The 21,061-nt window shown below is 62.3% G+C and overlaps 2 protein-coding genes and 1 long non-coding RNA gene across 3 annotated transcripts; all 3 read left to right on the top strand.

Annotated features, from left to right (window-relative positions):
- The first annotated feature begins 627 nt into the window (after positions 1 to 627).
- LOC127029055 (tubulin alpha-8 chain-like) lies at positions 628 to 20,979 on the top strand. Its single transcript, XM_050914716.1, has 4 exons — positions 628 to 631; positions 1,164 to 1,312; positions 2,241 to 2,768; positions 20,077 to 20,979. Exons 1-4 carry the CDS (start codon positions 628 to 630, stop codon positions 20,977 to 20,979), a joined length of 1,584 nt encoding a protein of 527 aa, XP_050770673.1.
- On the top strand, positions 6,671 to 7,404 carry LOC127029081 (uncharacterized). Its single transcript, XR_007768121.1, has 3 exons — positions 6,671 to 6,737; positions 6,831 to 6,880; positions 7,036 to 7,404. It is a non-coding gene; the product is annotated as an uncharacterized LOC127029081 (long non-coding RNA).
- LOC127029076 (SUN domain-containing protein 3-like) lies at positions 7,698 to 9,902 on the top strand. Its single transcript, XM_050914727.1, has 6 exons — positions 7,698 to 7,814; positions 8,039 to 8,123; positions 8,262 to 8,377; positions 8,656 to 8,823; positions 9,192 to 9,278; positions 9,731 to 9,902. The coding sequence occupies exons 1-6, from the start codon at positions 7,704 to 7,706 to the stop codon at positions 9,887 to 9,889; spliced, it is 726 nt and encodes a 241-aa protein (XP_050770684.1). The 5' UTR covers positions 7,698 to 7,703; the 3' UTR covers positions 9,890 to 9,902.
- Positions 20,980 to 21,061: the final 82 nt, after the last annotated feature.

Here is a 21,061-nt window from a genome sequence, read left to right as displayed (position 1 = left end):
CCGGCTCCCCTCGGGCACTGCCTCTGCCCTCGAGTCCCCTCTCCTTCCCAGCCCTGCAGGCACTGCGGGCGGACAGAGGGACCCCCAGGCCCAACTCCGGACACGGTCCACATCTGGACATGGTCCTGAGCAACCGGCTCTAGGTGACCCTGCTTGAGCAGGGGCCTTGGACAACGCCCCCGCCCCCGGGACCCCCTTCCTTTTGGTCCCCCACCAGCCCCAGCAGCACCGCGTCCTCCCCACCCGGCCCTGCCTCGGCCCAGCCTACTGCCTTCCCCCCACCGCTCGCGGCCACACACAGACCCCCGGCCGCCCCCTCGCCCGGCCGCCGGCTGCGGGGACCGTGGGGATCCTCTGCCCTCACCCTCCTCTCCTGTGTCAGGGCCTTCCGCTGCACGGTGGACACAGGACAGGTCGTTGGCGAGTGCTTGCCAGACTCCTGCCCAGCAGCACTGAGTTTCTCCCCCAGATGCTCCCCTGCCTCCGGGAGCAGCCCCCTTTATACCCGCCGGGGCGCCCGTGTCACAGACCCAAGGTGACATCACAGTGACACAGCCACCGCTGCCCACTGTGACACGGCCATCACCTCCCTGGGGCTGGCGCCAAGAGCTGATGTGGGGCCCAGCCATGGGTACCGGGCAAACAGGGCATCGCTCTCAGCACCCACTCGTAGCGCACGGCCGGGAGCGACCGCGGGCACTGCGTGTCGGCGTCTCCCCGCGGGGTTTGCCTGTTCCTTGACCATCCGGCTGCCACAGCTCCCCAGCCCAGGAGCAAGCAGGAGCCAGGCTGCTGCTGGAGTTGCTGCTGCTGTAATGCGTAAGCTGTCACACGTGAAGTAATCTTATCTTGTGTGTATCTAGAGGATTACAAAAGGACGGCGGATCACTTCAGGATGGTCCGGAGGCCGGTATAGCTGGTGCATCTTGAAGGAGGACGCAAACAGACAGTCGTTAATCAACTTCACGTAGAGAACTTTGCAACAGACTCAGCAGTATTGTGGAGTTAAGTTAGCCTTCAAATGAACTGTCTCATTAGAATACTTAGAATCTACTCTGGGGGTTCCGCTGGCCAGGCGCCCATGCCCGTGTGTCAGGGCTAACGGGGCACCCGCTGTTAACGGGGTGCCCGGTGCTGACGGGGCAGGCCAGCTCTCCCCACAGCCGAGGTGCCCACGGGGACGTACCGGCAGCTCTTCCAGCCCAAGCAGCTGATCACGGGCAAGGAGGATGCGGCCAACAACTACGCCTGTGGGCACCACACCATCGGGAAGGAGATCATCGACCTGGTCCTCGACCGCATCCGCAAGCTGGTGGGTACAAACCCTGGGTGGGGCTGGTGCCGGCGCAGCCGGTGGGGAAAGGGGAACCCTTCGGTGGGACCGGGGCGGCAACGAGGAGCCAGGCTGTGCCTCCAGGGCCCGGGGCGTTTCATGGTTCTTGTCAGCCTGGCAGCCTGCAGCAGGTCGGGGCTCCCTGGGGGTCTGGATCCCGTGAGTGGAGATCAGGGTCAGCCCCTTCCCCTCCCCACGGGCTGACTCCCCTGCCTCAGGACCCTGCAAGCCCACCGCAGCTGCCAGCCCAGGACCTGCACCCCGAGGGTGGAGCGTGCCTGGGGGTGAGATGGGGCTTGGGGGGAGGCTGGCTCCTTTCTGCCCTTGGGAAAACCTTATTTAACCCCTTTTTCAGGGTCATGTGAGGTTTCTCCGTGATCTGGGCTCTGATCCTTCTTGACCAACTGCTTATGAGCAGCGGTGCCGAGGGTTTAACTTGTGCTGGGGCAGCGCATGCCCTGGGAGGGGAGTGCTGGTGCCCGGCAGACCTCGATGGCTGCCAGCCTCCTGCCCAGGCGGTGCCCCCAGGATGGCGGCTCTGGACCCCCAAACACGCTCCTGGAAAGCACCGTGGGTTTCCTCGTCCCCAAAGCAGAGCGCCTGGGTCATGCTGGGCGCAGGCGCCGCACGGGCCGGCTCCTGCAGCAGGAAGGAGCCGAGCGTCCCCCAGTCCCTGCGGGAAGGGGCCCCTTTCCCAAGGGCCGCTCGTGCCGATGCACAGGGCCCTGTGGCTGGAAGCGGAGCTGGGGCACTCGGGCAGGTGCCTGCCCCTGCCTGCGTCCCCGAGCCAGGAGTCCCCAGAGGCCCGAGATCCAGGGCTGGGTATTTGCCTTCCTGGGCAACTCGGTAGCAGCTTAAATTCACAACTGCTGACAGATCGTTCTTGTTTTCTCTTCCCTTCTTCCAGGCTGACCAGTGCACGGGGCTGCAGGGCTTCCTGCTCTTCCACAGCTTCGGGGGTGGCACCGGCTCCGGCTTCACCTCCCTGCTCATGGAGCTCCTCTCCGTCGACTACGGCAAGAAGTCCAAGCTGGAGTTCTCCATCTACCCGGCCCCGCAGGTCTCCACGGCCGTGGTGGAGCCCTACAACTCCATCCTCACCACCCACACCACCCTGGAGCACTCCGACTACGCCTTCATGGTGGACAACGAGGCCATCTACATCTGCCGCCGCAACCTGGACATCAAGCGGCCCACCTACACCAACCTCAATAGGTTGATAGGCCAGATCGTGTCCTCCATCACGGCCTCCCTGCGCTTCGATGGGGCCCTGAACGTCGACCTGACGGAGTTCCAGACCAACCTGGTGCCGTACCCCCGCATCCACTTCCTGCTGGCCACCTACGCCCCCGTCATCTCGGCCAAGAAGGCTTACCACGAGCAGCTCTCGGTGGTGGAGATCACCGGCGCCTGCTTCGAGCCAGCCAACCAGACGGTGAAGTGCGACCCACGGCACGGCACGGACACGGCGTGCTGCCTGCTGTACCGCGGGGACGTGGTGCCCAGGGATGTCAAGGCTGCCATTGCTGCCATCAAGACCAAGCGCAGCATCCAGCTCGGGGACTGGTGCCCCAGCGGTTTCAAGGTGGGCATCAACTACCAGCTGCCCACGGCGGTGCCCGGCGGGGACCTGGCCAAGGCGCAGCGTGCTGTGTGCGTGCTGAGCAACACCACGGCCGTGGCCGAGGCCTGGGCCCGCCTGGACCACGAGTTTGACCTGACGTACGCCAAGCGGGCGTTCGTGCCCTGCTACGTGGGGGAGGACATGGAGGAGGGGGAGTTCTCGGAGGCGTGGGAGCACATGGCTGTCCTGGAGAAGGATTACGAGGAGGTGGGGGCCGACAGCGTGGAGGGCGAGGAGGAGGGCGAGGCATACTGGTCCCTGTGCCTTCTGTCTGCTACACCACGGTGCTGTTCACTGGAATTGCTCCTTCCAGTCTGGCCTCGTTTCTTGTCCCAGCACAATCTGCCTGGCGGTGACCTGGGGGGACGTCCCCAGGGGAGGGGGGGTCCTGGCTGAGCTGAGCTGGCCTGGGCTGGCTGCCCGGCCCTGCTGCCAGCTGGCCCAGGGGCTGTGCTGGGGGGCTGGGGGCTGCGTGGGACTGGGGTCCCTTGGCTGGGTCCTGTGCTCTCGGCTGGCTGTGCCCTGCTGGGCTGCCTGCCCTGGGGGGTTCATGTCCCCCCCGCTATTGTCCCCAGGGGTCCCTGTCACATGGGTGGGTACCAGGCGGGGTGAGGAGCCCTGGGAACAGCCCCCAGGGAGGCTGGGAGCCCCCGGTGCCCCGAGGAGGGGCTCACCCTGCAGCCCTGGGGAGGGAGCGGGGCGTGCAGCAGGATGGGGCTGGGGGATGCCCCGGGGATGTTGGGCTGGGGCCCGGGGGAGGCACCGGAGCCACTGGGGAGGGCAGCGCGGCAGGCACCGGGCTGCGCTGGGAGGGAGCGGCCGCAGAGCGGGGAGGGGACCGGGGGATGCGGCGGGGGGCCTGGGGAGGGAGCGGGCGTGTACTGGCGAGGGGGCCGGGATGCGCCCAGCAGGCGCTGGCAAAAGCATCGGGGATGCACGGGGAGAGGCGGGCGCTGGGGAGGGCCCCGGGGTGGGGGACTGGGAGGGACGGGGAGAGCAGGGCTCTGCAGCAGGGCGGGGCACCGGCAGGGGCATGGCGGGGTGGGGGCACTGGGAGGGTACTGGGCCGAGCACTGAGGGGGGAGATGGGGCCGGGGCAGGGCTGGACCCCCCGGGGGAGGAGCGTGGCCCCAGCCCCGGGAAGGGGCAGCCCTGGGGTGCCCCCGTTCCTGCACAGCCCGGCCAGGACCAGCCCCCTCCCGCAGGCCCCCCAGATCCTGGGGGCCCCACCCGGGCCCTCTCCCACCGCCCCGGGGCTGCGGGGCTGCCGTGGCTTAAGGGGGCCGTGCCGTCAGTGTGGTCTCCACTGTCCCCTCGGCTAGTTCGGCTCAGCCGTTCCGGCCGTGCCCCCTCGCAGCTTCTTGGGCAAATTAACCCTCTGCCAGCCAAGGCCAGGCCGGGGGCCGTGAGCCCACTGCAGCCCCCCCGGACCCCCCACTGGGACACGCTCCTCCCCCGGGGGGTCCACTCCCCATCCCCACCCCGCTGCATCCCCCACTCCCCATCCCGCTGCATCCCCCATCCCATCGGCCGCGGGCTCCCGCAGTGCCAGCCTTGACCCACGGGGATGGGCGCCCGGCCGGCAGCCCCCCCCCACGGCCGCGGTGCCCGCGGTTGCTCCCGCCGTGCGCTACGAGTGGGTGCTGAGAGTGATGCCCTCTTTGCCCGGGGGCCGGAAAGGATGGCGTTACTTTTCTTCCTAGCAGCTCTCATGGTGCTGGGTTTTAGATTTGCGAGCAAAACAGCGTTGATAGCCCCCAGCATTTGAGCTGTTGCTGACCAGTGTTTGCACAGCGCCAAGGCCGCCTCTGTTTCTCAGTCTGCTCCCCCAGTGAATAGCCTGGGGGATGTGCAAGAGGTTGGGAGGGCACACAACCCCCTCCCAAGGCAAATGACCCAAACTAACCAAAGAGATAGTCCATGCCATCTAATGTCTTGCCCAGCAGTAAAAAGGGAAAAGAGGGGGTTTAGGGAAGTCAGCTAGCTTTTGCACGGGAAGTGGCTGGGCATCAGTCTACCCGTGGAAGCTGCTGAGCGATGGAAGGCTCGTTCTCCAGGCCGGGTGGAAGTGGGCCACTGCAGGGAGCAGCTGGCTCCGGGCATGCTCGGACTCCACCTCCAGGCTGACCTGCAGGGCACGCAAGCTGGAAACGAGGGGGTCAGGCAGGACCCGACGTCGATCTGCACTGTGGCTCCGCAGACTGGTGGTGGCCTTTCAGAGGCCTCCCTGGACTCATCGGGGAGTGCTCACAGCCTTTTTGGCAAAGACTCTGTGAGCGCTTTCCAAGTCGGCCCCTTTTCCGACAGGTCTTGCCTCGGGTTTTCTGACACAGAGGCACTCCTTGGCTCTGCGCTAGGACTCAGTGTTCATGCAGAACTGTCGAGGGGGCAGTCTGCATGGGGTGGTCCTCCAGCCTGAAGGGACCTGCACACGGGGCTGCTTGATCCCAGCGCTGGGAGCCTGGGCAGCACTGGGGTCCCCGCTCCCAGGCCAGTCCCGCAGGGCTCCGTGCAGTACCCACACGCCCGGCTCCCTGATGCCCGCCCCAGCGGGCTGCGCACAGCGCTCTCACAGCTCAGTCCTGCAGGCTGCCGCACGCCCGGGAGGTGGCTGAGGAGCCTGACGAGGGGCTGAGGGACGAGCCCGGGTCTCTGGGCTTGTCTGCAGCACCTGCACCCTGGCTTTCGGGGGGAGCGCTTAAAGCAGCACTGCCTCTGGACTCACCCCCGTGGAACTACAGCCTGTTCTGAAGCACCGCAGGTCACTGCCATCAGCAGCTGGCAACGCCCGAGTGCAAAAAGGCAATTCCCTGCTCTAATTCACTGTTAAAACTCCCCAAATTCTCCCAACACTCTCTTCCTGCCCAGAGCGCAGCGCATGCCACCGCCTGGCACAGGAGGAGGTGGGTAACGGCACAGCAGCTTGCTGGGGCAGCCACAGGAGGAGCTGCTCTCTGTGCTGCCAGGTCCTTCTGGCCCCTTGTCTCTGGGAGCTGCAGGTGGGGGTGGGGGCCAACCCACAGGGCTTCTCCCTCCCAGGCGGCACAGCAACCCCCTCCCTGGGTAGCCCCTCTGAGGTCATCACGGGCATCACCAGTCGCCTCTTGTGAGGTCATAACCAGCTGCCCTCCATAAAACCCCACGCTGCAGAGGCGGGCGGCAGTGCGAAGCAGAGCGCTTTCAGCAGCTAGCGGCACACGCCCAGAGAAGAGGCGCTTGGGTCTCGGGAGGAGAGCAGGCTTTTCCCTCCGCCTGGCCAGTGTGCTGGGGTTGCAGAGATGCCAGCCAGGTTGGGCAGGTGGGTGCAAGAGGGCCCAGAAAGCAGGGAGGGATCAGGCCAGAAGCCTTGTGTTCCGCATCGCTTCCCGGCAGGAGCAGGCAGCCCCAGAGCATGGGGCCCATTCTAGCAACGGGCCACTACTGCTCTCCAGCCGGGCAGCCCGGCAGCCCCATTCCGGGGGCACGGCCCTGCCCTTTCTCCGGGGAGAGCCAAGCGGGGCCAGGCTGCTGCCCCTGCGTCAGGCCAGAGGTCTTTGTGTCCCAGGGGTGGTGTGCAACGGGCCAGACCTTCCCGAAGGCCCGCGGGCCCTGGGGCTTGCAGCTGTGCTGAGCACAGGAACCTGGTAGCAAGCTAGCTCCCAAGCGGATCCCCGGCAAATCTGCGTCCCAACCTTGGGCTTTGGGAACAACAACGTTGTCTCTCTTTTAGACAATGCAGCACCCACCAGAAGGGCAGGAGGGTCCTGAGGCTCCTTTTCCTGCTGCTTCCCGTCCTGTCTGGTAAGCATCCCTGACCAAAAATGCTCCTCGCAGTCCAGGGAGAGGGACCAGCTCCTGAGGAAAATAACCATCTCTTGACAATGTGACCCACAGCTGTTGTCTACTGCTGGGGCTCAACGGTGTGGGGAAAGGGAGCGTTGCGGGTAAGTGTCCCTTGTTGTGGGAAAGCCAACGCCTGCAAAGGCCGTGGCTCTGCCCTCCTGCCTGCCCTGGGAACACGCGGCGCCTGGTCCAAAATGCCCATCACCGCTGAGGCAGAGGGTGGGGGGTGGGGGGTGCCCTTCTGTTCATCCTTCAGTCTCCTTAGCGCCTGGATCGAGTTCAACACAGAGACGGATCTTCCCGAGTGACCTCCGCAGGGTGGCAGGCTGAAGCGGGGAGCACTTTGGCAGAAGGTGCCTTTGCTGCCTGCATAGCTCTCGGAGAGCCTGGGGGGTCAGACGGAGGCCCGCAAGATGCTCTGCTGAACGTGGCTGGTTAAAGAGCCCAACCTTCGGGTCAGGGTCTCTCTAAAGCGACTCGAAGCAGCAGGAAATTCTGCCAGCTCTCCCTAGGGGAGTCTCCTTTGGGAAGCCCTGGCAGTGCTCCTCGTGCTTGCTCCAGTGGAGTGTCTTTATCTTGCAGAAGATGTCAGGACTGCCTGAAGAGGAGCTGCAGTCTCGAGGGTAAGAGCGCTTTCTTGCCAAGGAACGCGCTCTGGGGAGCCGTCTCAGCTGGCTTCCTGCTGCCTGCGCTCACTCGCCTCGCGTCCAGGGCTCCTGACCTTCCCCGTCTACTACCTGCGGTGGTGGAAGGGAGCCATTTGTAAACCAGAGGAAGGAAAGGGGCTGGGGGACGGGGGGTGACCCAAGCCCATGGGACCCTTCTCTGCACGGCGTTTGGAGCCTGCCTGCAGGGGCTGGGCAGCTGCTGGACAAGACCTGCTTTCCCTTTGCCTCCAGGAACTCCCAGCCTTGGCTGGAGCAGATGCGGCAGCTCAAGGAGACAGCGGCTCAGGTGTCTGCTGCGAGGGGGAACATACTGCAGGCAGTGAGAGAGGTCCTCGGAGACCACGGCGTCCAAGAGGAGAAGAGAGAGGTAAAGGTGCTGCAGGTGGATCAGAGACCTCGCTACTTTTCCGGGCTCCCTCCTGTTGCTTCCTCTTGGCACTCTCAAAGTCGGCACCCTTTCCGGCACCTCTTGCCTTGGGTTTTCTGACAGCGGCAGTGCTTGGCTCTGTGCCAGGACTCGGTGTTCGTGCAGAACTGCCCGCGCGTGTGTTTGTGTTCACTGCCATCTCTCCGTTCGCAATTTTTCCCCAGGAAATTCTGCAGTTGACCCAGGCGGCAATTAAGAAGGTGCTTGAAAACTACCACCAGATGCCTGACTGGGCTCTGGAAGCCATAGGTATGCAGACAGAAAGTCTCACTGCCCTCGCTTTGTGTATGGCGCTCCCCCAAGGTCTGCCAGGCTCTGCTTTCGAGCCTGAGAAATACAGCCTAATGCACTGCTTCGACTCCTAATCTTCGGCCACCTTCACGTCAGGCGCCGCCATTGACAAGGAGAGGACATCCAAGACTTATGGTGGGCAAGGCAAGAAGACCTGGTGGCTTCCGCCATTCGGCTTTTCTTCTGCAAACCCTCCAGAGACAATCTTGCAGGTATCACAGGAGAAATCCTGACTTGTGGTTCACCTCCTTGCTTTCGGGTTGGCACACCAAGTGCACAGCACTTCCCTTCAGCCCGGCCGTATCGCTCAGCCCTGCAGCCTGCCTCGCATTCCTGTGATCCCTGCGATCCCTGACGGCACTGCCCTCCCTTCAGGAGGGGGACCGAGCTAAACCCAGCTGCTGCGACCTGCCCGCCACCCTTAGCCACCTTTGTCCTTGGCAGCCCTTTGGCTTCCTTGCCACTGATGCTCAGGGCTTTCTGGTTTCAGCCCCGTATTGCCCCTGGCGACTGCTGGCCTTTCCAAGGATCTCGGGGCCACGTGGTCATCCGGCTGCCTGAGCAAATCTGGCCAACGGCTTTCACCATCTGGCACATCTCCGCGGCAGTCTCTCCTTCCGGGGAAGTCAGCAGCGCCCCCAAAGAGTTTGCTGTCTCCGTAAGTCTTTGCCTTGCGCTTCGTGGGGGGGCCCGGCCCCAGGGAAAAGCCGTACCAGAGACGTGCTTCTCGCGGCGGCTTCTCTCAGACATCTCTCTGGGGCTGGCTGCTGCAGAGCACCGCATCCCTTGGGGGGCCACTGGGGGCGCGTGCGGGTTCTGTGCCTCTGGGGCCTTCTTCTCGGCTTCATGGCCAAGGATCCCGGAGCACGCGCTCAAGCCACCCTGACCCAGAGTCCCCCTAAGCTGTGCTAGACTGCCGCTAGAGCCAGGGCAGGTGGGGAAGGGTTCCCGGCTTTGGCCTCAGCGTGCCCTTTTTCTGGTGCCCTGCTCGAGCCTGACCTGCTCCCTTTGTCTCTCGTCTTGGAGGGAGTGGATGAGGCAACGGCAGAAACTCTCCTGGGGACATTCATCTACGACGTGCACAAGGAGATCGCTCAGACGTTCCATGTGCAGGTACGGCAAGAGCTGTGAGCAGGATGCCCGGGAAGAAGGCAGGGCTGTCCGCAAGTCCTTGGAGGAAAGAGTGCGGAGGATCGCCCCAGCCAGCCTCTGCTCTGCCACGCTCCTTGCTCCTGCGGGGAAGACGGCAAGAGGAGGGCAAATGGGGCTCTGCTCTGCTGGCCGAGGCAGCTGCCCCACCTTTGCAAGGGCTTTCCTTTTCCTTCGGGTAGCGCAGAGAAAGCAGCAGTGGGAAGGGAAACAGTCCCCTCAGGGGAGCCTTTGCCTTCTAGGCACAGAGGGCTCCTCCGTGGCCCTGGCAAAGGGGGGTCTGGTTGCCCGTGCTTCCTCCTTCGTCAGGGCTGCCGTTTGGGCCTCAGCGGGGGGAGCGCGGGCAGAGGGGGCTCCGGCGATGTGCGGGGGCTCTGGCCACCTGCGTAATGATGGTTCCCTCCATTTCTGTACAGAAGGAGCTTCCCAGGACCTTCCGCTACATCAAATTCCGGGTGCAGAGCAACTGGGGAAACCCGGAGTACACCTGTGTGTACCGAGTACAGGTTCACGGGAAGACGGCGAGCCCCAACGACCACCCGCAGGCCCAAGAGCTTCTTTTGGAAGAAGAATAAAACAAAGATGATGTGTGGCACTTGACTTGTGTATGTTCCTGCCAACGTTCTTCCAGGGAGCTTCCAACAGCTTGCGCCACGAGTCGGGAAGGGACCTTTCTCCCTCAGGAGAAGGATGCTCGTGGTCCAGGCAGCAAGGGACAGGGCAAGGGAATGGGGCTTGAAGGAGAAGCCCCCGATGGTCCAGCTCCAGTTTCCGCAGACCAGGGTGGCTCACCAAAGCTCCAATGTCCCTAGGAGAGCAGAATCGCAGGCCCGGGAAAGCTGTCCCGCGGGCAGAGCAGAGGAGTGAAGCAGGCCTGTCTGCAAGGCCCTGTGCCCTCTCTCCTTTCCCAAGCAGTGCCGGGCGGCACGGAGGGCTTGGGGCCATCCTGGCTCCCGGGTGCCCCTTCTCACTGGAGCTGCTTCATGCAGGAGAGGGGCTTCCCTCGGGGGTCCCGCACTGGCTGGCCTCCCCCTGGCTCTGCAGGGTGATGGGCAGGGGAGCCCTTCTTCAGGCAGGCCACATCAACGTGCAGCACGTGTCTGAGCGGAGAGGCCAGCAGAAACACAGCTCGGAGGCACCGAGGACAGCCTCTCTGGCTGCACACCCAGCTCCCTGTTCTCCGGGCCCAGCACCCTGCCTTGCAGTAAAGGCAGGGCTTTTCGCAGCAGCCGCAGGAGAAGGCTGCCCTTCCTCTCAAGGTTGTTCCAGCCAAAACGCCCCAGCCAGTTCTCAGTCAGTACTCTTGAGTATCTTCATATTCATACAGCCACTGACACAGACAGTGGGACTGAGTGCACCCTCAGCAAGTCTGCAGGGGACACCAAGCCGAGTGGTGCAGCAAACCTCATGAAGTTCAACAAGGCCCAGAGCAAGGTCCTGTACGGGGCTCAGGGCCATCCCCAACAGCAGTACAGACTCGGGGATGAATGGAGTGAGAGCAGCCCTGCGGAGAAGGACTCGGGGATCCTGGTGGATGACAAATTGGACATGAGCCGGCCATGTGCGCCTGCAGCCCAGAAAGCCAATCGTGTCCTGGGCTGCATCCACAGAAGCGTGGCCAGCAGGTGGAGGGAGGGGATTTTCCCCCTCTGCTCCACTCTCATGAGACCCCACCTGCAGTACTGCATCCAGCTCTGGCCTCCTCAGTACAAGAAAGACATGGACCTGTTAGAGCGGGTCCATAGGAGGCCCACAAAAATGACACAGACGTGGAGACTCTATGGATCGCCACAAAAAGAAATAATTTGCAGTTTCGCGATTAACTTTCGTATTGGTTTGAGTTGGTTTCACTGAGTGTTATTACTTTTTTTTTCCTAAAATATTGAATCCTTGTGCTTGTTAGATCCCGTGGAATGTTCTCCTGGCTTTTCTTTTGTTTCTTGGCAAGTCAATGAAGAGGGGATATTTGCTACCTAATTTGGGGGGAATTTCACACGCTTTCAAAGGAACACTTGGAATTTCCAGAGGTTGGCTTCGCGGTACACCAATTATCTTCTGAGAAAAGCTGACGGAAATATGGCCCGAGTTGGAGATGGCTGAGAAAGTTCTTACTGCCATTGCTACAATACTGCACCGTTCATCCCAAGGCGTCAGAAATCCTTCATGTAAAAATTATGAGATCTGAAGACAGATGGCGTGGCTGACCCGGTTCCATTCACCGTCACTCACATCACGTGGCGCTAACTCACTCCTGCCTCTGCGTGTAGTATTTTGTGAAGGCAGTTAGTGCTTGGCAAGAAATCTCTCGAGCATGAAAGCAGAGGAGTTTCCTTTCAATCACAGAAAGGGGAGAAACGTATCCTAATCTTAGCGTTTGGGTTTAAATTAGGTTTCAAATCCCTGGATTGTAAATCAATGTCCTTTGACAGTTTTTAGCTGTGATTTTTATCGGTGGCGGCAATAGAGGAGATCATCCCCCCATCTGCTTACAGGGACCTGCATCGGTAAATACCTGGAACACTTCACAGAGTACCGATCTTCAAATGCTCTCTTAAGCCATCATAGCAGCTATCTCTACACGTTAGTTGAAATAGATATAAATGGCCTCCTAATGTCAGGTATACTAATTCCCGTTATTAATATTTCTAAGTGCTTGAGTTTGGGGCTTTGCTATCCAAGGCAGTGGCGGGTTTTGAAGACTGCTGTTCTATTCCCTGTGAAGCAAATACAACAGGCGTTCTCCTGAGCACTGTCAGGGCTCTCCATTCTTCACGAAGAATAGTTGTTCCCTAAGTAACTTATCTGCAGCTTCTTAGTCTTGGAGAGAACTAGAGAGTGCCCAGCAAGAGAGACCCAGGTCAGATGAGAGGATCCACACCACGAACTGGATGTGCCTCCTCTTCGTTTTAATAATCGTGAGGTAATTTCATACATGAGAGTCATCAGTACCATAGTTAGACAAATAAAGCATCGACGCTTGTACATTGTTCAGTGGTACTTTTTACTCAGCTTTGAACTACGCTCCGTCCATTTGCCGTTCTGCTCCTTGGCCCTGAGGACTGACTCACGGTAGAGGTTTAAGCAAGTCAGGAAAATGCTCATGCCATTAGAACAGCGAAGCATATGCGAATACGGTAGGTAATGCCTGCACCGTGTTTAGCGTTTCATTGAAAAGCACGTACACCAGGCTATCATTAGAGAAGAATTGCCCCCTTTTTGTCCATTTGCTGTTTCTGTGGTCCTTCCGAAGCAGGGAATTACCAGGAACTAAACGTACGCTTCATGAAATGTAAGCGGTCATTTCCTTTTCCCTGTGGTGATACCTACAGGCGGCCTTTACCCTGAGGAAGGAACAAAGAGTGGCATAGGAGCAGAACTATTCCCTCTCAGTTCAAAAGATGTAAAAATCCAATGGCTCGGTTTTAGAAGGGAAATCCACTAAAAGCATACGGAAGAAAGGGCCGAGATCATGAAAGCCTGTGTAGCTGCTGAGCCTCAGCGAAGGGGAGAAATTCTGCTGCAGTATTCGTAAACTGAGCAGTGACCCAGTCAGGAATAACCGCCTTTGCCCGCTGATCCAGGTTAACGGGCTGAGAAGCAGCCGAGAATCTTTTTCCCTCCACAGCAAACAAAGCTGAGGGTTGATTTGCAGCAACAGCTGTGGATTGGACCTGCAGAGGTGTTGCAATGCGGGCTGGTTTTAAGTTAGATAGCAAAGTGAAACTCCTGGCCACCTCTGGGGCTTCCTGAGGAGCCCTGACATCGGCAAGCAGGCCCCGGCAGCTGCCTTGCCAGACGGCCCCACCTTCGTGCGTTCGGGGAGACCAGCCCCCGCTGCTCACCCCGCCTCATCTGCACGGCAGCAACCAATCAGAGGGCTCCGCCCTTCCGCTCTACCAATGCGCAAGCAGCGCCTGTTGCCGGGGGCGGGATGAGCTCCCGCGCGCTGTGACTAGCTTGCCCCACACACTCCTGCACTCGTTCCTGGCTTTGCTCACTCCCACGAGAACAAAGCTCTGCTACAGCACCAGCCCTGGGCCGGAAAGCGGGAAAATCTCCAGCAGGAAGCGCTGGAAAGAGCAAACCAGAGAAAGAAAGGAGTGGGCAGAGTCTTCATGGAAGGGTTTCCTGTGCTGGGTGCCACTGACTGGGTTTAGTTTCCCCTGTGAATCGTCCCCAGCTCCCTTCCTGTGTTCTTCTTCTGTGTCACCACTCCCTTTTGGGGAGGAAACAGCTCCCCCCCTCGGCCTCCCCCTTCTTTGGGGGAAGCAGCTCCCCGCCATCGCCCTCCGCCCAGACTGTGGCGGGGGGAATAACTCCCTCCCATTGTCCCCCCCCACCCCATAAACACCCCTCCAACCACATCTGACCCCAAGCATGCCGACCTGCCCGGTATAGGGAGTGCGGGGCCTGGCGAGGGATCGGGGCAGGGGGCTCTGGAGGGAGCAGGACCTTGTGGGGAGCAGGTAGCTGGGGTACGTGAAAGGAGCGGGGTGCCTGAGGGGAACTGAGGGGATCAGGAGGGTCTGGGTGGGGGACGTGAGGGGGTGGGGGGTGTCTGGAGAGAACTGAGAAGATGGGGGTGTCTGGGGAGAAGTGAAGGCCAGGGAGGGTGTGCAGGAGGGAACTGAGGAGACGGAGTCTGAGAGGAACTCAAAGGACTGCGGGTGTCTGAAGCGGGGAACTGAGGGGGTCGAGGTCTTCTGGGGGAGCTGAGGGGTGTGGGCTTTGACTGAACTCCAAAGCATTACTAGGGGGAAAATGTGGATGTTCCTTTCCCTCTTAGCATGGGTCCCATGCGTACCCACCCTGGCAACTGGGATCCCATTGACACGGGAATAGCCACGCCAGCTAGGCCCCAGTCACCTCCCGGGCATCCTAAAAGCCTTGCAATGAAATGGGAAGGATGGGAGAGGCAGAAGCAGGCAAGCTGGTGCTCTTGGAGAACGGCCTATGTCTACACGCAGCCAGGCAGTAGAGGATACAGAGGGGTTTGAGCCACAGGTGTCTGAGACGGGCGACGAGGACTAGGGAAACATGAAGCAAAAAGCTGGTCTCGAACAGCAGCTCTTTGGACCCTGCCCAAGCTTGCGTGGCTGTTGCCTGCAGGAGGTGCAGGTTTAGCCGGGCCCCTGGCTGTCGTGTTGCCTGGGGCTGTTGGGGTTATAAGCCACAGGAATCACAAAGACAGGTGCAAAATCCCGCTCCGGGGGTGGGTTTTTTTCTTAGTTGCAATTTTAAAAAGAAAACTAGGATTGCAAAACTTGGTAAAAGAATGTTAAACTCCAACCTGTTTGTGCCAGACGGGTTTCGTGGATGTGCTGACTTCTTCTGGATGCACAACCCTGCCCACCACGTAAGGAAGCCCAGATGGCTCAGGCAGGGCAATGCTGCCACCTTCCTGACAATATCAAACCAAAATAATTCAATCTTTTTCTCCTGCCAGTTCTTCCAGTCCAAGAATTCCTGTAGGGACACCCCCTGCCCGCAGGCTGCCGCATGGGCTTTCTCTAAAGGGGGTGAAGCAGCAGCAGGGCCCTGGCTTGTGCATCTCCCGTCAGCCAGATCCCTCAGCCCTCGTGGGTGCCTCCCAGCTGTGCCCGTGCACTTCTGTATGTCCAGTTGCCTTAAGTATTCCACTCCATCCCAGCGGGTGTTGCTGGGACCCACCTCCGCCAGCAGCACGCTGTTGTGCTCGAGAGCCCCAGCCATCTCCTGCTGCGAGGTGTCCAAGCGCACGAGGACCTGCCCGAACTGGGTGGCTGGGAGGGAGGATGGGCAATGGGGGATGGGGGTGTTTGAGGACGTATAGGGGGGTGGGGGATGGGGTGTATGAGGGAGCGTATGGGAGGGCAGGGGGTCCGTGGGATTTGGGGGGGCAGAAGGGTATGAGGGGATCAGGGCTGTATGAGAGGCCTCCTGCAACCTCCCACCTCCCTCCCTGGGATTCACTGGAACTTCCTGGTCCCCCCCAAGGGCAGCCCTGAGGCTGGCCCAGCCCCCAGCACCTTGTGGGGGTCTCTCCTGGCCACTGACCCCCATGTCGTCCCCCCCCAGGGCAATCCCTATGTCTTCGACTGCATCTTCCCCCCAACACCACCCAGGAGCAGGTCTCCCGCGCCTGTGCCATGCAGATGGTGAAGGGTGAGGGCTGGGAACTCGGGGGGGCCCTGGGGGGGTCCTAACCGGGGGGGTCCTAGCTGGGGGATGCTTCTCCAGGGACCCCCAGATGGGGGGGTCATTGGAGGGTGCTGGGAGGTGACAGGGCAGGTTGGGGGGTGACGCTGGCAAGGGGAGATGTGCAGGGGGTCCTTGGGGGTGTCCAGCAGGTCTTGGGGTCTCCGCAGGACTTTGGGGGGGTCCCTGCAATCTCCAGGCATTCTGGGGGTATGTCTGAGGGGTCCTTGGGCATCGCTGGGGGTCTTGGAGGTGATGTGAGGTGCCATGGGGGGTCAGGAAGCCCTTGTGGATCTCAGGGGAGTTCCTTGGGGTTTGGGGGGGTCTATGAGGCCCGTGAAGGTCCCGGGAGTCCTCGGGGGTTCCTGGGGGTCCCGGAGGGGCTTCTGCCCACCCTCCCCCTCCCCACAGCCGTGCTGGCCACGTACAATGGCACCATCTTTGCCTATGGGCAGACGTCATCAGGCAAGAGCCACCCCATGGAGTTGAGGGGGCCGGGGGGGCCTTGGGGAGGGGCAGCACCCCCTGGGCCCTGGCACCCCCTGGGTGCTCACCACCACCCCACCCACCCCTCAGGGCAAGCTGCACGATCCCCAGCAGATGGGCATCATCCCACGTGTCGCCCAGGACATCTTCAACCACATCTACTCCATGGACGAGACCCTCGAGTTCCTCATCAGGGTGGGGACCGGGAGGGCCTGGGAGCAGTGGGAGGAGTGGGAGGTCGGGTCTCGACCCCACCTCCCCACCCTGACACCCCCAATTCCCTCCAACTAGGTTTCTTCCTTTGAAATGTATCTGGACACATTCCGTGCCCTGCTGAAGAGCGATCGGTGGGAGCAGTGGGAGATACTGGGTGGGTATTGGGATGCACTGGGTGCACTGAGAAGCCTGGAGGCACTGAGGAACACTGGGCGGCACTGGATGGGTAGTGGGGAGCAGTGGGAGTCAGTGGAAGGGTATGAGGATGCTGTTTACGGGGGAAGAGACTGAGAAACAGAGGCGGCCTTGGCGCTGTGCAAACACTGGTCAGCAACAGCTCAAATGCTGGGGGGCTATCAACGCTGTTTTGCTCGCAAATCTAAAACCCAGCACCATGAGAGCTGCTAGGAAGAAAGTAACGCCATCCTTTCCGGCCCCGGCAAAGAGGGCATCACTCTCAGCACCCACTCGTAGCGCACGGCGGGAGCAACCGCGGGCACCGCGTGTCGGCGTCTCCCCGTGGGGTTTGCCTGTCCCGCGGCCGTCCGGCTGCCACAGCTCCCCAGCCCAAGCCAAGCAGGAGCCAGGCTGCGCATGTACTCCCAGCAGGCGCACGCGGACACTCACACACACGCGTGTGCACATGTGCACGGACGGCCACAGCGCGTGGGCTCCAGCGCCGGGCTCCAGCATCCAGCCCCCGTTTGGATCCAGCATCCAGCTGCGGGGGGGGAACGACAGCCCGGGATGGGGAAAAGTAAAGACCAGCCCTCTGCTCTAGCCCAGGCAGAGCCCGTGCTTGCAGGCTCCCAAGAGGAATGGGGTCTCTCACTTGCTCAGGGAGCGGCGGCTGCCGGCACGCAGGGGGATGCCAGGAGGAAGGGGGGGCACGCGGCAGGCCGGCAGGCAGTGACCCACGTGCTTCAGCTGTGGCCCTTTGAGCGGCTGCGTGCAGCGGCACCGCGTTCCAGAGTTGGCAGCCTGGGTCGCTCCGGCCTCCATCCGACAGGGCCTTTCCCCTGGGCAGCGAAACCTGCGAGCGGCTGGAGAAGCTGGCAGGGAGCAGGCAGGGCTGTGCCGGCCGCTGGCTGTGGGGTGAGCAGGGACAGGGCCTTGGGGAGGGGGCCACCGGCTACGAGATTGCTCGAATGGGCCCCATGGGATGGGGTGCAACCGGCAACGGGGCTGTGGGGACAGGGAGCCACGGGGCTGTGGTGCCACCAGGGATGGGAGCCTGGGGAGAGGGGGAGACCGGGGTCATGGGAGGAAGGGAGGGGGCTTGGGGGGTCTAGTGGTCCGTGGGTGATAACGTTTGCCGGCCTCCGTGTAAATGTGTCCCCGGCTGCTGAAGCCCGAGTCGTCTCAGACACGCTTACAGGGCTTGGCCTGCACGGTGCTGAACGGTTGCCAAAAAAAGGTGGAGTGAAAAAACTACCATGGCCTGAGAAGACGGTGGTTCCACCTGATTACACAGCATCATGGATCCTCCGGGGACGGAGGGAGGGAGGGCAGGCGAGGCTGGCACGCAGGGACCTGGCTTGCGGCAGGCAGGGTGGTGGCACCCAGTGCCTAGCCGATGAGACTGGGCCTGGCCTCGAGGGGCTGCGGGAACCGGCACGCGGGGCAAGACCCTCTCCCTGCGCCCCGACAAACACGCCCGAGCACGTGGAGGTGGAGATAGAAGAGGCTTTATTGAGCGGGGCGGTCAGAAGGGCAGCAGCCCCTCACTGACCACGGGGAGGATCTTTCCCAGTGCATGCGCCAGGTCGACGTAGGTCTCCTCACACAGCACACGCAACAGCAGGCGGTAGAAGAGCTCGGGGTCGAACCAGGAGGCGTAGAGCACCGCAGCAGCCAGAGCGAAGCCGATGGCCAGCTCCAGGCTGACCAAGAGCAGGCAGAGTGTCCTGCGGGGCAGAAGAGGGATGGGAGTCAGGGCAGGGTGGATGCATCCCAACCCCATCTTGCCTGCGGGATGGAGGGGGCCGTTCCGGGAGCCCCAGGACTGCCTCCCCAGCCGTTGCTCATTGCTCCCTCGAGCAGGGTGGGACACGGCACTCCGCAAGCCCGGGAAAACACCCCGGCCCAGGGAAAACCCACGCTGTGCACTGCCCATCTGCAAAGGCCACAGCCGGCCAGCAGCTCCCCAGCAGCCCGGACTTGTGAGCCCCGCCGGCTGGAGCAGGCGTCCGGCCCATCCCACCCGCTGCCCGGGAGCGGGCCCCAGGGCACAGGGGACCCAGTGGGGACACTCACTGCAGCCAATAACAGGAGCCGCGTCTCCTTGCCAGCATCTCCCTCTCCTGCAGGTCAACACAGAGCAAGGACACTTGTCAAGCGCTGCTGCACGCCCGGGACAGCTGGAGTTGCACGGTGCCCCTGGCCCGTGTAGCCCATGCGTGGCTGTGACCTCCATGGGCCCCTCTCCCCAGGGAGACCCACGCTGGCGGGGCAGGGGCTGGCACAGGCTCTCTCCCTTACCAGCTGCGCTTCCACCACCTCTGGCAGCGCAGACCCCGGCGCCTCTGCCTCCTTCCTGTGCTGCCGGCTGCAGGCAAAAGGGCTCGGTTGGACGAGTTCCAGACCCCCGTGGCCATGCGGGGGTCCTTCCAAACATACACCACCCCAGGCAGGGACCCCCCTGGACACCCGTGTGGGGCGGGGGCCCCACTCACCAGGCCTCTTCCTCCTCCAGTGCCTCTTCAACTTTCCTTATTTCCTGACGCAGCACCTGCGAGAGGGAAGGGTCTGAGTCCCTGAGCCCGCTGCGGCCCTCCTCCAGCCCCCCACCCCAGGGCCCGTGGGCACCCACCCCTTTTCCCCCGGCCCTGTCGGCACTACCTTGTTCTCCTGCTCGTCCTCCCACAGCCAGGCCTTCATCTGGGGAAAGTGCTTTGCCACCTGCAAAACCACGGGTGCATCATGCGGGCGGCTGGGCTGCGACCTGGGCACCCTCGCCCCTCTCCAGCCCTCGGCCGTGCCCACTCGCTACCCCACTGCCCCAGGGCACTACTGGGAGACTGGGCGACTCACGAGGCCAGGCACAGGGAAGCGATGGACGCCCCCATATCCTGGGGAAAACGTCCTCCCCCGTCACGCTTCTGCCCGCGGCCGCTGGGCAACCGGCGCTAGGTGACCCTCCTTGAGCGGGGGGTTGGACACGACCAGGTGACCTCCAGAGGTCCCTTCCAACCTCTCAGCCCCAGCCGAGGCAGCTCTGGGACATGGGCAGAGGAGAGGACACCAACCTTACTGTTGAGCTTCTCTGTGGCATCGAGTAGGCGCTGCTGGTTCTCCTCCTGCATGCGGAAAGGAGAGCAGGGGCTCAGGGTCTGCAGCCCCAGCCCCCGCGGACCGGGAGCCCCTCCACACCTACCATACGCCGCAGGAGCTCCTTGCTGCTTGCCATTGGTGCGGAGCTCTGCACAGAATCTTCCCTGCGGGAAGGGGCCCCTTTCCCAAGGGCCGCTCGTGCCGATGCACAGGGCCCTGTGGCTGGAAGCGGAGCTGGGGCACTCGGGCAGGTGCCTGCCCCTGCCTGCGTCCCCGAGCCAGGAGTCCCCAGAGGCCCGAGATCCAGGGCTGGGTATTTGCCTTCCTGGGCAACTCGGTAGCAGCTTAAATTCACAACTGCTGACAGATCGCTCTTGTTTTCTCTTCCCTTCTTCCAGGCTGACCAGTGCACGGGGCTGCAGGGCTTCCTGCTCTTCCACAGCTTCGGGGGTGGCACCGGCTCCGGCTTCACCTCCCTGCTCATGGAGCTCCTCTCCGTCGACTACGCAAGAAGTCCAAGCTGGAGTTCTCCATCTACCCGGCCCCGCAGGTCTCCACGGCCGTGGTGGAGCCCTACAACTCCATCCTCACCACCCACACCACCCTGGAGCACTCCGACTACGCCTTCATGGTGGACAACGAGGCCATCTACATCTGCCGCCGCAACGTGGACATCAAGCGGCCCACCTACACCAACCTCAATAGGTTGATAGGCCAGATCGTGTCCTCCATCACGGCCTCCCTGCGCTTCGATGGGGCCCTGAACGTCGACCTGACGGAGTTCCAGACCAACCTGGTGCCGTACCCCCGCATCCACTTCCTGCTGGCCACCTACGCCCCCGTCATCTCGGCCAAGAAGGCTTACCACGAGCAGCTCTCGGTGGTGGAGATCACCGGCGCCTGCTTCGAGCCAGCCAACCAGACGGTGAAGTGCGACCCACGGCACGGCACGGACACGGCGTGCTGCCTGCTGTACCGCGGGGACGTGGTGCCCAGGGATGTCAAGGCTGCCATTGCTGCCATCAAGACCAAGCGCAGCATCCAGCTCGGGGACTGGTGCCCCAGCGGTTTCAAGGTGGGCATCAACTACCAGCCGCCCACGGCGGTGCCCGGCGGGGACCTGGCCAAGGCGCAGCGTGCTGTGTGCGTGCTGAGCAACACCACGGCCGTGGCCGAGGCCTGGGCCCGCCTGGACCACGAGTTTGACCTGACGTACGCCAAGCGGGCGTTCGTGCCCTGCTACGTGGGGGAGGACATGGAGGAGGGGGAGTTCTCGGAGGCGTGGGAGCACATGGCTGTCCTGGAGAAGGATTACGAGGAGGTGGGGGCCGACAGCGTGGAGGGCGAGGAGGAGGGCGAGGCATACTGGTCCCTGTGCCTTCTGTCTGCTACACCACGGTGCTGTTCACTGGAATTGCTCCTTCCAGTCTGGCCTCGTTTCTTGTCCCAGCACAATCTGCCTGGCGGTGACCTGGGGGACGTCCCCAGGGGAGGGGGGTCCTGGCTGAGCTGAGCTGGCCTGGGCTGGCTGCCCGGCCCTGCTGCCAGCTGGCCCAGGGGCTGTGCTGGGGGGGCTGGGGGCTGCGTGGGACTGG

This window comes from Gymnogyps californianus, unplaced genomic scaffold, assembly GCF_018139145.2.
Source record: "Gymnogyps californianus isolate 813 unplaced genomic scaffold, ASM1813914v2 HiC_scaffold_67, whole genome shotgun sequence".
Lineage (NCBI taxonomy): Eukaryota > Metazoa > Chordata > Aves > Accipitriformes > Cathartidae > Gymnogyps > Gymnogyps californianus.
Note: the sequence above shows the minus strand (reverse complement) of the source record. Positions and strands in the feature narration are given on the sequence as shown.